The sequence below is a fragment of the Ursus arctos genome, unplaced genomic scaffold, assembly GCF_023065955.2.
Source record: "Ursus arctos isolate Adak ecotype North America unplaced genomic scaffold, UrsArc2.0 scaffold_23, whole genome shotgun sequence".
Classification (NCBI taxonomy): domain Eukaryota; kingdom Metazoa; phylum Chordata; class Mammalia; order Carnivora; family Ursidae; genus Ursus; species Ursus arctos.
In genome coordinates this window covers 7,914,336-7,931,391 of record NW_026622908.1, presented here as the reverse complement: position 1 = coordinate 7,931,391, position 17,056 = coordinate 7,914,336, and the positions used below count along the sequence as shown (strand labels likewise).

Here is a 17,056-nt window from a genome sequence, read left to right as displayed (position 1 = left end):
CTCAGCATGTACTGAACAGAATGGATGAGTGAATGGGCGAATGAGTGAATGAGTGTTGGACAGAATGGGGCATTTTGTGTGGCCCCAAAGGGCAAGGTTAGAATCAAGGAGTGGAAACTCCAATCACAAATGTTTTAGCAGGTCCTGGAGGAATGCAAGCACAAGGTGGAAGTTGGTATTTCAAGAACATTGGGTGGAAGGGAACCAGGGGCTTCCAGGATCAAAGGCTCTTTCAGGCCCTAGGGTGTAGTTTCCATCAGGTTTCCAGAAGCTCCTCCAAGTGTGTGCTCCGCGCACCCTCTAGTGGCCCAGCCCGGCACCACAGCGTGTTGGGCGGGCGCCTCAGCCATGGATTCCTGAGTCCACTGGGGCGAGCTGGGGACCTTGCAGGGGCACTGAACGCCAGAAGCAGGGCCATGAGAAGCCAGTTGGGTAGAGCGGGGATGAAGGCTGAGGAGGACCCTCCGTCACTCTTAGGCATGGTCCAAAGAGCGCCACCAACTCCACCCCATACCCCAAACGCTGTGATCAACACTGTCTCTTGGCATTTGGCACTGGCCTCCAGAAAGAGCACTAGCAGTGAGATTGACCCGGCATGCGGCTATGGGAAAGGACTCACTTCTCCTCATGTGCTGACTCAGAAGACGGAACGAGAAATTTAGATCTCGGAGTCTGTGCTTTCAAGCGTGTACCAGGTCAGTGGGAAGAGTCAGACCTGAGTTCCAATTCCATCTCTCTCACTCTTCAGCTGTGCAACCTGGGACAAGTTACTCAGCCTCTCTGAAATTTAGTGTCCTGCTCTATAATATGGGACCACCCGGTGTATCTGCCCACAGACTTGCAAGTCCCGGCCTAGAGCAAGGCAAGTGCTCACCTTGCGTGCAAAACCCTCAGTAATGAAGATACATACTATTTTAATACCCTGTTTCAAAATTTTTTAAATTAATGCAAAATATCCATGATGAACAAAATATCAAAAATTTAAAATAAGAACAGGATCGATGATAGCGCCTTGCCAAGCCACACTGGATCCTGAGGCAGAAGGGAAAATCAATACTATCGACCCTGTCATTACTTAAAACTTTGATATTTTGTTCATCAAAGCCACAGATATTTTTTCATTGTTTGATTTTTTTAAAATATTACCTTAAAATGTGATTTATCTCCGTTACTGAGTTTTTGGTGCCCCCTTACATCTTGTGTCCTAGGTGAGGTGTCCCTAGCCCTAAATACGAACGAGCTAATGCACAGAAGGCACGGGCGCGGGCCGGGCACAGAGCAGATCCTCGGTGAGTCTATGCTCCCTTCTCTTTCATGAAGGATTTCTATCTGAGACACAGAGCATGGCCACAGAACCTCCGTAGTGGAAGGGTCTCAGAGGACACCAAGCAAAGGGAGGCCAGAGAGAGAATTTGCTCCATCTTCTTCCCAGAGTCATCGTGCCTGGAGCTCTCAGGGCTCAGGACAGTCCAGCACCCGCGTCCCCGTGAGAAATGACAGCAACTTCAGCAAGAGCACAGAGCGCGTGCCCAGTGCCTCGCGTGCGCTAGCTCAGGGATCTCACAGCACCCCGCAAGGGAGGGACGGGTCCCTTAACCCTCGCGTACGAGGCAGAGTGTGAAGAACGCGCCCCAGGTCACCCCGCTGGGTGGGGCTTGGGCCTGAACCCAGACAGTCTGGCCCGAGAGCCTGTGTGATAACCACTGCACCCCGAAGTGAGGCGTGCTGGTGCAGGAAGATCATCGGTGTGCGGGATCGAATAAGAAGGGAATGAATAATTTAACTTTCTATATAGTTTATTTCATTTTTAAAATATTTACTCTTGTATCTGTTTTATGATACACATTTATACTACTAATACATATATATATATGTATATATATATATATACTACTAATACATATATATACACACACACACCTATCTATGTATGTGTATGAATGCATGCTTGAAGTATTTTTTCCTGGATGGAGCGTGCAGCCCAAAGCTTTTGCAGCCACCAGTGCTCTAAATAAACTGGTGTCTCATGCTGCCTCTGATGGGGCCTGTGTATTTGAGCTGACAAAAGGCTTTTAATTCACTCTTCCATGTGATCCTCACACCAAACCTGGTGGGACAGGTCTATTCCTACTTTTCAGTTGAGAAAACTGCCCCAGAGAGGCGGGGTGACTTGTTTGAGGCCACACAGCTTGCAAAGGGCAGCTGTGGGTCTGAAACCCGGGGCTCCCGACGCCCCTGGTAAAGTGGTTAAGAGCCCAGATTCGCAGCCAGACCATCTGAAGTCGAGCCCGGGCTCCGCCACTCAGCTGTGTGACCTTGAGCCTGTTACTCCATCTCTCTCTCTGTCTAACCTGTTCCCAAGTGTGGAACAGGGTGGAACTCCTACCTGATAGGCTATTTTAAGAATTCAGTGAAAGATACAGGCAAACCAGTCAGTGCCTGGCACGTACCAAGTCATCCATAGATGCCAGCCAGGGTGATGGCAGCCCCAGGCCTGCCCACAGAGGGCCCCGCACCCCCCACGTTGGGCAATGGGTCTGTATACTCACGGCAGAGGCGCGGGGTCCGCCAGTCCACAGCCACCCCGTGCTGGCAGCACTGGTGGGCATAGGCGGACACGCTGGCACAGAAACACTCACAGTCACCGCCCCGGCTGCACCCACAGGTGTCTGTCAAGCAGTTTGAGTAAAACCAAGTGACATCGACCTGGGGGAGGTCAGAAGTCAGAGGTCAGAGGACAGCTCCCGAAGGTTAGCCCTCCAGCTTCTCAGCTGATGCCTCCTAGCGTCAGGGAGCAGCATCAACATGAAGGGACTGCGGGCTGGGGTGAGCTGCCCGAGAGGGGTGAGGACAGACAGGTGGCCAGCTCAGAGGGAAACAGCTCCACGGCCCAGGCAGACCCCACTTTTGAGAACTAGGCTCTCGCCTTCCCCAGGCCTGTGCTGTTGGACCCAGAGGCTAAGAGTGAGGCTGAGAAACAGACATGGGGCATGAACTCTCAGCCAGGGCCAGAGACAGCCCAGGCCAGGCCGACGGCAGCCTCCGAGGCCCTGGGCGGTGCCGCGCAGAGCTAAGCCCCAGCTCCCATCCGTCTCCACGGAGGGCAGAACAGGCCTCAGGCCGATGCCACGGCATGAGGGGTTTGTGTCCACTGTGCAGAATAACTTCCTCACCAGGAGGAAAAGCCAGATTGAGATAGGTTTGAACAAGACATGGAAGCTGTTTGGCTGTCTGGCTGTCCTGGGTCATCTGGGGAAACAGGACAGGCTCATCTGAGCAGGCCGGAGGCAGGGGACTGGCGGAGGTGGCTCTCCTTTCTAGACCTCCCCAGGCATGGGGGGTCGGTCTGAGAGCAGAAGGGATTTCGGGAAGGTGGGAAGGGGCTCAGGGGGGCTGAGGCTGGGGTCCACTCACCACAGGGTGGCAGGTCTCAAACGCCTCGCTGAGCAGAATGCTGCACTCCTTTCTGGCAAATGGTTCTCGAAGAGGATTCAGGACACATGTGTCCCAGGGGTCAGGGGTGTCTGGGCACTGAGAAGCAAAGGCAGGACTGTGGATCTCCCTACCCCCATAATGCCTGTTGCCTGGTGTGGTGGACAGAATCTTAGAGTGGCCCCCTTGATCCCCCAACTCCTGAGGTTCAAGCCCGTGTATAATTCCCTCCCTGGAGTGTGGGAAGGGCCTATGCCTTGCTTCAAACTCACAAAAGAAGGCAAAGGTGATAGGATGGACAAGGTTATGTGTCTGCGACTGCATTTTTATGTTACATAAGATGATAGAGCCCATCTCACTGGAGTCTCTCCCTTGGTGGCTGTGAGGAAGCAAGCAGCCATGCGGGGGAATCTCACGTGTAGGAATGGTGAGTGGTCTCTAGGAGCTGAGGGTCCCCTCTGGCCAACAGCTAGCAAAAACACTGAAGCTCTCGGTTCTATGGCTGCAAGGAACTGAATGCTGCCGACAACCACCCAAGCAAGTGGGGAAGGAGATACCTCCCTGGCCGAACCTCCAGATGAGAGCCCAGCCCTGGCTGACACCTTGGTTGAGCCTGTGATACCCCAAGTAGAGAACCAGTCAAGCCCCACCCCGACTCCTGACCCACAGAAATCACGTGAGCGGTTAAATGCTGCCAAGTCTGTAGTAATGTCATTGCACAGCTAGAGATAACTAATAACTAACACAGACGGCCCCAATGTCTGCTGAACCTCCTCCATCAGTCCTACATTCTCACCGGAGCCCCCAGGATATGCCCAAGGGGGTTATCAAGAGAGGAACAGCAGGAGGTCAGAGGAGGGGAGCAATAAAAGTTAGTCATCTTCTCTGCTTCTCTAAAATGGGCGTGGGCCAGAGCATACTCTTCTGAGGCAGCAGGGACAGTCTTGTCTCACCTCAGTATTACACTGGGCTCTAAGCCATGACTGTCCCCTGACCTCAGTCTACCTAAGTTCAACTTTGTCTACTTTCCAACAGAGAATTAAGGACCTAAGATGACTCAGTCCGGGAAAGGCAAATATGTAACACTCATATCACCACTGTCTGCTGCTGCACCCGCGGCAGACATAACTAATCAATCACAGTGCTCCTTCTAGCTGAGCCTGACGCAAGTCTTAGATATTTCTCAACACAGCTTTCCAGGCCACCTCTTGTCACTGATCAGAGTTGTCATGAGGTTAAATCCAGTCTCTATCCCTCTCCTGGCACAGCTCCCTCAGAAGACCACGGAGAAGACAGAACTTACTCAGGTTCACCCAGCAAATCACCCGATGACCCAAGACAAGAACCTAGGTCTCTTGCTGTCAGTTCAGTGCTGTTTTCCCCCATAGCTCACAGCTTGGGAGCCTCAGCCACCTCCCAAGCCCTAGGGATACCCTCCTCATTTCTGCCTCTGCTAAAGTTGTCTTCCCTCTCAGAGGCCTCTCTGATACATTCATCTTTCCAAATACAGCCTTCAAGTACCAGTCTACTCCCACTTCCTTCAGGAAGCCTTCTCTGATTGCCTCAGTCCACATGGGTCTCTCTTGGACTCTCCTCTGGACCAGACCTAGTGCCAGGCACTGGAGGCACAGAGATGTTTAAGATGGTCATGTTTCAACAAGCCTCATCTTCCCCCAGTAGGTAGGTGGTCATCTTTCCTAGGACAAAGACTTCGTCTCCTTCTCAGCCCCCAGCCTCCCGTGAGGGCTTGATCCAGGGCACAGGTGCAGCCCGATTTGTGAGATGGGTGGTACCTGCCCTCAGGCCACAGGACAGAGTCAAGGCTGGGGATGCTGGGTCAGAGGCCAAGAGAGCAGTTGCATGAGCAGTCACACCAATGTCCCTGACCTGGGGCCAGGTCCCCTCAGCGCTGGCCAGGGCCCATCTGAGTGAGGGAGGGAGCCAACCTGGGAAGGCTTTACCTCAACTGCAGCCCAACTGCTACCAAACTCCTGGGGGTTAGTTAACTCTAAATTCTCCGGAGTCCTCATCTCATTGATGGTTTTTAAGTCAAAGTTCCCACAGAGTCCCGCAAGCTGGCCCTGAAAGGAGAGAGGACACTGTGGTCACCTGCAGGAATGCCAGGGACGAACCATTAGCAGGGCAGCTGCCATAAGCCCAGAAGTCTGTCATGGACCTGAAGCAACTTCTGGGGTCACGATGTAAAGAGGGATAGGAGAAGAGTCAGAGAAGAAGGGCATGGAATGGGGTGGGGGCAGACAGGACAGGAGTCATGGTACTCCAGGCTCCTTGGCGAGCCCATGCAAGGATGCCCAGTGGCCCCTGGGTCAGCTCCAGGCAGGAGCAGAGGGCCCTGTGAGGGTCAATGCTCATGCAAGTACCTGCCACTGGGGCCCAGCCTGGATGTGCACTGTGGTTCTCTGGTCCCATAAGAGGGTGATGTGCTCCCCTGGGAAATGCACCAGTGTGAAAAACCCTGCTTGCCACGTGTGGACCTCCTGCTTCTCATCCAGGAAGCTCTCAGGACTCTAGAGGGACAGAGATGGTCCTTCCTGAGGCCCGAGTGTCCCCCAACACCTGGGTCAGTCAGCTGCCCAGCCCCAGGAACTCACGCCTCCCTCACGCTCTGACATTGACCTCTGTGTTCCTGACTCTGACCAAGGAGTTCCGTCTGGGCTGCTGACTCAACAGCTCCAAGAAACCGAGGCCCCAGCCCTCTTCTGCCCCAGAGCCTGTTAACACACGAACTGTCTGCACACCCTGAACCCACACCGGGCCTTACAGGACTTCCCGAGTCGTCATCAAAGATAAGGAGTGAGTTCCCGACGTTGATGGAAATAAACTTCCTACAGATGATACCAGAGCTGTAGCAGTCTACATTCTCCACGATCACAGAGAAGCTGAGGTCCGACGTGCTCTGAGGAGAAAGGAAGTTCATTCAGTAAAGCCAGGGAGAGGAAAGAGCCTGTGGACAGGCACAGAGGTAGTGGGACATGGCCTCTGAGGTGGTCTGCAATCCACTTATACTTATTAGCTGTGTGACCTTGGGCAACTTACTTCAGTTCTCTGAAGCCCAGGTTCACAGTTGGGTGTCTAGTGCAGTGTTTAGCATGTAGCCAAGCTCCAGAAAGTATCGGATGCATAGATGCATGGATGGATGCATGGATCGATGGATGGATGGATGCATGGATGGATGGATGCATGGATGGATGGATGGATGGATGGATGGATGGATGGATGCATGGATGCATGGATGCATGGATGCATGGATGCATGGATGGATGGATGGATGGATGGATGCATGGATGGATGGATGGATGGATGGATGGATGCATGGATGGATGGATGGATGGATGGATGGATGCATGGATGCATGGATGGATGGATGCATGGATGGATGCATGGATGCATGGATGCATGGATGCATGGATGGATGCATGGATCGATGGATGGATGGATGGATGGATGCATGGATGCATGGATGCATGGATGGATGGATGGATGCATGGATGGATGGATGGATGGATGGATGGATGCATGGATGGATGGATGGATGGATGCATGGATGGATGGATGGATGGATGGATGCATGCATGGATGGATGGATGGATGGATGCATGGATGCATGGATGGATGGATGGATGGATGCATGGATGCATGGATGGATGGATGCATGGATGCATGGATGGATGGATGCATGGATGGATGCATGGATGGATGGATGGATGGATGCATGGATGGATGGATGGATGGATGCATGGATGGATGCATGGATGCATGGATGCATGGATGGATGGATGCATGGATGCATGGATGCATGGATGCATGGATGGATGCATGGATCGATGGATGGATGGATGGATGGATGGATGGATGGATGGATGGATGCATGGATGCATGGATGGATGCATGGATCGATGGATGGATGGATGGATGGATGGATGGATGGATGGATGCATGGATGCATGGATGGATGGATGGATGCATGGATGGATGGATGCATGGATGCATGGATGGATGGATGGATGCATGGATGGATGGATGCATGGATGGATGGATGGATGGATGCATGGATGGATGGATGGATGGATGCATGGATGCATGGATGCATGGATGGATGCATGGATCAATGGATGGATGGATGGATGGATGGATGGATGGATGGATGCATGGATGGATGGATGCATGGATGCATGGATGGATGCATGGATACATGGATGCATGGATGGATGGATGCATGGATGCATGGATGGATGCATGGATGCATGGATGGATGGATGGATGCATGGATGCATGGATGCATGGATGGATGGAGAGATGGCTATATATTAGGGGTATAGGGCAGGGGTACTGTCTTATATACATGATGGCAGTACTGTAGGCCTTTTTGGGGGGCAAATCACAAGCACTGAATAACATTTTATGTGTATCTAACTTTTTATGGCAATTCCATGTCTAAGACTCTAGAGAAACATCTACAAAAGTATTCATTGAGCGTTTAAATATCAGCAAAAACTTAAACGTCTATCAATGGGGACATAACAAAACAAACTAGAGCATGTCCTCTCTGTAGAATTTTACAGAAAGAAGAAAGAAGTGTGTACTGATTGTATAATGACTAAGGGATGTAGCATTATGTGAATAAAGCAAATTGCAGAATCCTATTCATATAAACAAAGCACATGTGTGCATATGTGTGTATCTGTCTGTCTCATGGAAGATGATCTTGCAGGATTCACACCTAACTGTTAGGAGCAGGGAATGGGAACAGAAGAGCTGTGAAGGGAAATATTTGTTTTTAACATATGCTCTGTATCGTTCTAAATGTCAGTGAAGAGCATGCGTTACCTTTGAAATTTAAAAATTAAAATAAGGTCAATTATCTGTCTCTTGGAATTACAGAAATTACATGAAAGAGCTCCCTACCATGCCTGCCCCATAGCTAGGACTCATTTCATAAAAGGTTTGTCATTGTTATTGCTCTATTATATAATGAGACAGGCCCCTAGCAAAATCAAGGTCCCTTGGGTGTGTCTCTGGCACTCTCCCACCCGCCTTCTCGGTACCCCTTTTCTCCTTCCGGGAGGATCCTGTCTCTACTTGTGCCCCCAACTCCACATCACCATCCTTTTTCCTTCGCAGGAGCTGACACTTTCACCAGCAGATTTCTTGGTTCAAACCTGACACCAGCTCTGCCACCGCCCAGCGGTGTGACCTCTGGCAAGACACCTAACTGGCCTAAGCCTAAGCTGTGGCATCTATAACACGGGGTCAGTAAACTCTACTTCATCGGGCTGCTGTGAGAAAAGTAAAGTAATCCATGAAATTGGCTCAGGAGACCACCAGACTTACAATAAAAGCTCAAAAAACATGAGTGCTTACTCCAGACAGAAAAACCTTGGGACCCAACAGGGCAAGGCTATAATGGTGAGTGGCCAAGCAGTGGGGTATATTCTATGACTGGTGAGCTCTGTCTGGCCCTGAGCCTACTCCTCAGCCCTTCTTTCAGTCTCTAGAAAGCCCCACCCCCCAGGCTTAGATCCCTCTACCTGACCAATTATGCATCAGACTGGAGTCTAGAACGTCACCGCACCAGACAGGTCCTTGGCTTCAGCTGCCCCGGGTCCCCGTACAGCCAGCTGGGCAGACACATTCGGGAGCTCACCTTGACCAGGTGCACTTTGCACGCCCCCACGAAGTCAAACGGGAGCCCATCGAATGTGCGGTAGTGCCGGTCACCATAGGCCGTGCAGGTGGAGGCGCAGGGGTGGAGCGCGCACTGGAACGAGCCCCGCCGGCACACACTGAAACACACGGGCTCAGACCAGCTCACAGGGCCCACGCCACACAGAGCCACTGCCTACAGAGGGCCCTCTGTGTGCCCCTGGCCTAGGGGGTCACAAACACCATCAACCTCCAACGGAAGCCTGGAGGTCACAAAATCACATTCATGTACACATTTACAAAAGCATCCCCCAAATTTCTGTCTACGCATACCTTGTATATAGACACACAACGCTGTATGGCCCACAAACACAGCATGGGTGTGAACATGCGGGAAGGGTGAATTCTAGACGGCGCTCACCATCATGCTTCTCGGATCCATCCTCACCCCCAGCAGAAAGCAGAGCCTGAACGGTACCCTCACTTACCAGGTATGGCAGGGAGACGTGACCTGGTCCCCGGGGAAATACTCCTTCCCCTTCCAAGTGCACGGGCAATCCTCTGGCAGGAAACATGCGTCCCCGTGTCTGAGTAAGCTGCAGGGACACGGCAAGCAGGTGGTCAGGAAAGCATGCTTCCCGTTTCTACCATCTATGGAGGACCCTGCATTCACATGGATACCATGCTGTAGGGCGGCTCTCAGCATTTGCTCCAGAAGAAATTGACCATGTACCCACCTACCGTCCTGCTGCTCAGAGGTACCTGGTAACTGGATAAACCAAAGGCAGACTCAGCCCACCTCGGAAGCCTCTGCCATCCATCCAGAAAGCAAGACTCAACTATACCAGCCACAGCCCCCACCCCCAACCAGGCTGGGGCTAGCTGTATATTGATAAACAGATGATGAATATGGGCATTGGCCCTCCATGAGCAACCAGTAGACTGGCACTAAAAAGAAATGCTAGGGATGCCTGGGTGACTCAGTTGGTTAGGGGTCCGACTCTTTTTTTTTTTTTAAGATTTTATTTATTTATTGGACAGAGATAGAGACAGCCAGCGAGAGAGGGAACACAAGCAGGGGGAGTGGGAGAGGAAGAAGCAGGCTCATAGCAGAGGAGCCTGATGTGGGGCTCGATCCCATAACGCCGGGATCATGCCCTGAGCCGAAGGCAGACGCTTAACCGCTGTGCCACCCAGGCGCCCCAGGGGTCCGACTCTTGATTTCAACTCAGATCATGACCTCAGGGTCCTGAGATTGAGCCCCTCATGGGGCTCTGCACTGGATGTGGAGACTGCTTAAGAGTCTCTCTCTCTCTCTCTCTCTTTCCCCCTCTGCCCTTCCCCCACCCTGCTCATATGCATGCCCTCTCTCTCTCTCTCAAAAAAAAGAAAGAGATGTTAAAGGAAGTTTTTCAGGAAGATGGAAACTCAGATTCACAGGAAGGAATGAAAAGTTCTAAAAATGGGAAATATGTTGATAAATAATTCTAGAAATTGTTTCTTAATTCCTCTAAGAGGTAACTGAGCATTTAGAGCAAGGTTAATGTCAATGAATTGTGAGGTTTATAAAATATGTAGAAGTAAAACGTATGAGAATAATAGCACAAAGGACAAGAAGTAATTAAATGAAAGTATACTGGTATAAATTCTCCACAGAGAGTCGTAAAATATTAATTCACGGTAGACTGATAAATGAAAGATATATATTGTAATCTCGAGAAAAACCACAAAATGCCAAGATATACAGTTAAAATGAAATAAAGGAAATAAAATAGAATATTAAAAAATAACATCCAAAAGGCAGAAAAGACCAAAAAAAAAAAAAAAAAAAAAACAAAGAACAAAACCCAATAGGACAGATAACAAATAACAAGATGGTAGTATTAAATTCAATCCAATTACATGAAACCCAAATGCATAAACTCTTCAATTAAAAAGGCAAAAATTGTAACATTGGCTAAAAAAGCAAGACCCAACTGCATTCTGTTTACAAGACACAATTGAAATATAAAGGCACAGATAAATTAAAAGTACAACTATAGGAAAAATACCATGCAAACACCAGTTGTAAGAAGGATGGAGCAGCTTTATTAACATGAGACAAAGCAGGCTGCAGGCCAAGCAGCCTTTGCAGAAATAGGAGGGATGTTTCATGACAGCAAGAGTCCATTTATGAAGAGAACATAACAATCTTAAGTGGGCATGCACCAAGTAACAGAGCTGACAAGCAGAAACAAAAACACACGGAAATTAAAGGAGAAAGAAACATCCACAATTACAGTTAGAGATTTCAACTCTCCGCTCCATTAATGAAAGAACAAAATATTCTCAAAGATGCAGATGTGAGCAACTCTGACAACGTTCTTGACTTCACTGACAATTTAAAAACTCTCTGTAGAGAACAAAATGGAGTCACTCATGTCAAGCAGTGGCCTGTGTCTAACAGTGACCCAAGCAGCTAAGAGCATTGCAGCTAAGACCAGACATGGCTGAGACCAGCACCAGCTGATGACACAGTCAGAACTGATGACCAGCAGAAACAGAGGAGGTCCATCTACAAAGGTCCAACACTGATTAAATCTCTTTTTTTAAAAGATAGGATTTTTGCCACAAACTGTCGGACTCCTCAGATATGGACTCCTCTATGTCTGACCACTTCAAAAAGCAGCTGCCACCGAAGGTTCTGTCTGATTGATCTCTGAACAGAACAGAGATCCTTCACTCACTGCTTGAACATGATAAGCAAGAAAGGCTGAGAGCTGACCTGGACCGGACCAAGGCCTTATCTCAACTGTGCACCCCCAGGCTGACTTCACGTTTCGTTTGTTAAGATCCTACCCCCTGTTCTATCGCATTTGCTTTGCTTGGTGCGACATGCAGGAAGCCAAGTTAATCGTGTGGTGAAATATCATTGAGTTTGGAATCCTGAACCTGCTTTATAATTATGTTAACCTTGCTTTACGACTGAAGAAAGCTGACACTGTGGAAAGACACAATCCGTGTGTGCACCTTCGTGGCGTGCTCACAACACTATCCAGTAACAGCAAAGTGCGTATTATTTTCAAGCATTCCTGGGAGATTCACCCAGGCAACTAATTCTGGACCATAAAATCTCAATAAATTTTAAAGTTTTGAAATCATATAAAGTATATTCTCTGATCATGGTGAAATTAAATTAGAAATCAGAAACAGGGGTGCCTGGATGGTGCAGCTGGTTAAGCATCCAACTCTTGGTTTCGGTTCAGGTCGTGATCTCAGCGTCATGAGATCGAGCCCACATTGGGCTCCTTGCTCAGCACAGTCTGCTTGAGATCCTCTCTCCCTCTGCCCTTCCTGCTTGTGCTCTCACTCTCTCTCTAAAATAAACAAATCTTTTTAAAAAATCAGGAACAAACAAGTATAGGAAAAATCTCCAAATATTTCCAAATTTAGAGTAACATTTCTAAATAACTCATGGGTCAAAGAAGAAATCACAAAGGAAATACCACACTTTGTAGAATGAGTAAAAGCAGTGGTCACAGAGAAATTTATGGTTTTAAATGCTTGTATTGGAAATAACAAAGGATTACGATAAAATATCTGAACTAGAAATACAAGAGCAAGTTAAATCCAAAGTAAGTAGTAAGAAGAAAATAATAAAGATAAGAGCAGAAATCAGTGAAATAGAAAACAGGAAACAATAGAAAAAAAAAATCTGTGGAACCAGAGGAGGGTCTTGAAAACATCAATAAAATTTACACCCACCTACCTAGACTGGATAGTAAGAAAAAGAGAAAAGATTCAAATTACCAATACCAGGAGAAAAGAAAAAACATCATTGCAGATCCTACAGATATTAAAAGGAAAATAAAGAAATACTTTCATGATGTAAAGCCAATAAATTTGACAACTTAGATGGAATGGACAGCAAAGATATCAAATACCTACGAAGAAATTCAATGACATATATGCAAACCCTTCCCATGAAAAGTATGAAACCCTGCTGAGAGAAATTAAAGAAGACCCAATAAATGGAGTGATGCCGTTGTTGTGCATTGGAGAACTCACTACTGTGAAGATGTCAGCTCTCGCCAAACTGACTTCTAGATTCAACACAAAACCAATTAAAATCCCACGGGCTTTTCTGTAGACATTCCCCACATTTACATGGAAATGCAAAGACTAGAAGTGCCCCCAAAAAACCCTGAAAGAGAACAAAGCTGGAGCACTATCACTTTCTGATTTCAAGACTTACTGTAAAGCTTCAGAAATCAAGACTGTGTGATACTGGCCTAAAGATAGACAAATAGAGAGAATAGAGAATAGAGAGTCCTGAAATAGACCCACATTTATACAGTCAATTGATTTTTTTAACAAAGCAATTCAATAGGGAGAGAAAAGTCTTTTATTAAAATGGGGCTAAAACCACAGGATATCCATCAGAAAAAAATAAAATGAAATTTGACTCCATTCTACAATATAGAATCATTTCAGATAGATTATAGACCCAATGTAAAAGCCAAAATTGTAAAGCTATCAAAGGAAAACATCAGAGAATGTCTTTGCAGCCTTGGAGTTGCAACTACTGAGGACATGGAGAACACTGATCTTAAAGGAAAAAAATGATAGATTAGATATAATCAAAATTCAAAACTTCTGCTCATCAGAAGCTTTTAAGCTTACTAAGATATATTAAGTAAATAAATAGGCAAGCCACAGGCAGGGAGAAAATATTTGCAATGTATATATTTGATAAGGAAAGAACTGTAACTCAATTTAAAGAAAATAGTCAACCAAATAAGACATGGGCAAAAGACTTGAATGGACACTTCACAAAGGAAGTTATACAAATGGCCAAAAAACACATGAAAAAGTACTCATTGTCATTAGAGAAAATTACAAGTTAAAATTACAAGTTAAAATTACAAATTAAAATAATAATGAGATACAACAAACAATGAGTACCTTTCATGGGTACCTATACGTGAGCATTTAAATTTGTCAAAGCTTAGCAAACTGTGTGCTTAGAATCTATACATTTCACTATTTATAAATTATGCCTCACTTGAAAAAAAATAAAAGGGAGAAAAGCAGTGAGGCACCAAAATTTGACTAGAAGCTGCATAATTAAGGGGAGCCGCCATTCTGTGGGGGGGAACCCCTAAAATGTCAATCTCTGTAGATTTTTTTTTTTTTCTCTTGGCCCAGCCCATTTTCAAGAGAAGAATCCTCTTCATCTCCAGCCTGGGAGGCAGAAGCTTTGTTTGATGCCACTATTGTGGGAACCAAGCTGGGGAAGAGGGCTAGGGTCTCACTAGGCTTTCATTTAATCTGCCTGTTTTCACGCTGCATCTCATCCCTCCTGGTGCTCCTTAAATCAAAGTCTCTGATGTGGCTTCTGCAGACAGTTTTACCACCTTTCTCTGCTGGTTGGGGTTAGGGCAGTTTTTGTTGGACCCCAGAGCATGGGAGAGGAGGCTGGGGGTTGACTGCTCCTTACACAGACTTGCATGAGACGTCTTCCTATCTCCCTCCCGCCACCCCACCTTCTGAGATGCCTGGAGCCTCCTGTCCCTGAAGCTGTCAACACAACAGAGGCTGTTTCTCCCGGGCCTCCTCCTCTGCAAGCATCAGTTGTCAAGTGCTGCTCTGCAGGGTCCATTTCCACACATCCACCCTTGTTCGTTCTTCAAAAACTACTGACCCATCTTGTGCCACTGTCATTCCCATGCCCGTTCTCTTTGTCCCTGGGGACTCACAGGTTGTTTGTTTGTTTTTCTTTACTCCATTACCAGCATTTCATTGTGGCAGGAAGCAGGGGAAAAAAGCATGTGTTTAATCCACTGTTTTCCCTGAAGCCACTTAACCTTTCTAAGCCCCTGTTTTTTCATCTGTAAAACAGGGGTAATGATGCCTTCCTCAAGGTCATTACGAGAATTTCATTACAGACCTGGGCACACTGCCTAGCGCCTAGTAGATACACAATAAATATTGGTTTCTTGTCCCTTCTCTACCCATAATTGCATCAGACACCAACAGTGGGCTGACTCACGCCTTCCACCTTCAGCCCAGGCCTTGTCTCTTGCCATCTCCTGAGGGGTCTTCCCTGCTGCCCACCATTCACTGCTCCCTCCGGGCCCCATGCAGACCTGTCTGCGTCACCGAGCACCTGCTGTGTGCCCAGCACAGAGAGAAGCTTTGGCCTCTGTCTTCAAGGTGCTCTCAGTCTGTGGGGCATCCTCTCCTGACCTGCTAAGGGACCCTCTCACTTCACGGTCCCCTCAGAGGACATCTGCAAACACGTGGCACCCAAGTGAGGATGACGATGCTTGTCTGCTCACACACAGCGCTTACTCTGCGCTACTTTACAAATAAGGAAACTGAGACTCCAGGAAGTTAATTAACTCCCCTAGTAAGTGCTGGAATCAAGATTCAAGCCTGACTCCAGAGTCTGTGCTGACAACCACTGTACTATACCGCTTACTGGACCCAGGGCCCTTGGCTCAGCAGCCAGAGGCAAAGAAATTTAGAGTGTGGCAAACAGCCTTAGTGGCTCCCGCAGTGGCTCAGGGTCCTTTGGAGCAATACATGGCACCCAGAGAGTCTTATCAATGCCACGGAGTGGGGTATGGGGCCCAGGGGCCCAGAGGGCCCCAGGCAGAGGTTGTTAGGATAGTACTTGGGCGTCTTTGGAAGCCCTATCCCAGCTCCCAAGAGGACATTCCAGAATGGCAGGAAATGTCTGTCCTTTCTTTGCAAGTTGAGGCTCTAATAATTTCCCTTTGACAAGCTCCTGTGGAATGTGTGTGAGCTTCTCACAGGGCATGTGATACGGCATACGAGCCACTGTGGCAAATACCCCGAGAGGTGATGGCATTCAGTGTTAAGGAAGGGAAGGGAACAAGTCTTTACGGAGCGCGTACTACACAGTGCCTGGCTCCTCGCAGCCGCTGCCTCCTTCGAATCTCGTAAGAGCCCTGCAAGGTGGTATCGCTCTCCTCAATTCACAGTCGGGGAAACCCAGGCTCAGAGAAAGGAAGTGATTTGTCTGATGGGCCGTAGCCGGTGACAAACGTTCCGGTGTCTGGGCGGGGCCTGCCCCCTCCCCCCAGCCCTCTGGACTGTGGATGTTCTTAGCACAGCTCCAGGACCCGAACTGAACTTTAAAAGGCCTAGAACAGAGGAAGCGGGTTCAGGTGCTGCCCTGCCCAGACTTGGCCAGCAACCAACCAGCAGCACCTTATGGACAAGAAAACTGATGCCCAAGTGGCCACATAACTTGTCATAGGTCACCCAGCCCAGTAGAAATCTTCACATTCTATCCATCCCTTTGGAACCTGGGGATTGAAAAGGGAACCGCACTCCGGCTTTTCGACCTGAGTTAAACTAATCCCTACTGTTGGATAATGTTTTAGAACCCTGCTGTTCAAATTGTGGTCACCAGACCAGCAGCATCGGGATCTCCTGGGAGCTTGCTAGAAATGCTGAGTTTCGGGCCCCCCCCCCGCCCCCCAGATCTCCTGAATCAGGGACAGGTCCCTGATGATTCATGTGCACACTCCTGTTTGAGGCGCATAGCTGGAGACCACAAAGCACGTCCTGAGAGGGATGTACTGAATCCTTCATTCCCAAGCCCCTCTTGCAGGGAGTCATCAGCTCTCGTTGTACAGATGAGGCCACAAAGTCACAGGGTGGGTCACTGGTACAACTGAGCCTAGCTCTCCTAGTTCCACCTGGCCTCTGTGGCCCTGCCACTGTGGCGGGCAGCGGGCGACCCTCAGTTCCTGACCGCAGAGGCCATGGCTCTCCCTGTCCTCGGAGAGGCAGGCTTGTACGCACAAGGCCAGTGCCACCAGAGGCCTTCGATGGCAGACACTCCTCACAAGCTCCTCTGGGCCTATGTGGCAGCAAATCCTGCCCGCCCCCTGCCGGCTGGGCCTAGGACCCCGCGCAGCCTCCGGAGACCACACAGCGGTGGTCT

At 48.7% G+C, this 17,056-nt stretch overlaps 1 protein-coding gene across 1 annotated transcript in view; it reads right to left on the bottom strand.

The window, feature by feature from the left end:
• OTOG (otogelin) overlaps positions 1-17,056 on the bottom strand; it is a 94,567-nt gene that overhangs the window by 47,091 nt on the left and 30,420 nt on the right. The window contains 7 exon segments of the mRNA XM_048213871.1: positions 2,550-2,706; positions 3,415-3,531; positions 5,394-5,513; positions 5,814-5,960; positions 6,215-6,349; positions 9,098-9,236; positions 9,585-9,692. Of these exon segments, the coding sequence (XP_048069828.1) occupies positions 2,550-2,706; positions 3,415-3,531; positions 5,394-5,513; positions 5,814-5,960; positions 6,215-6,349; positions 9,098-9,236; positions 9,585-9,692 (923 nt within the window).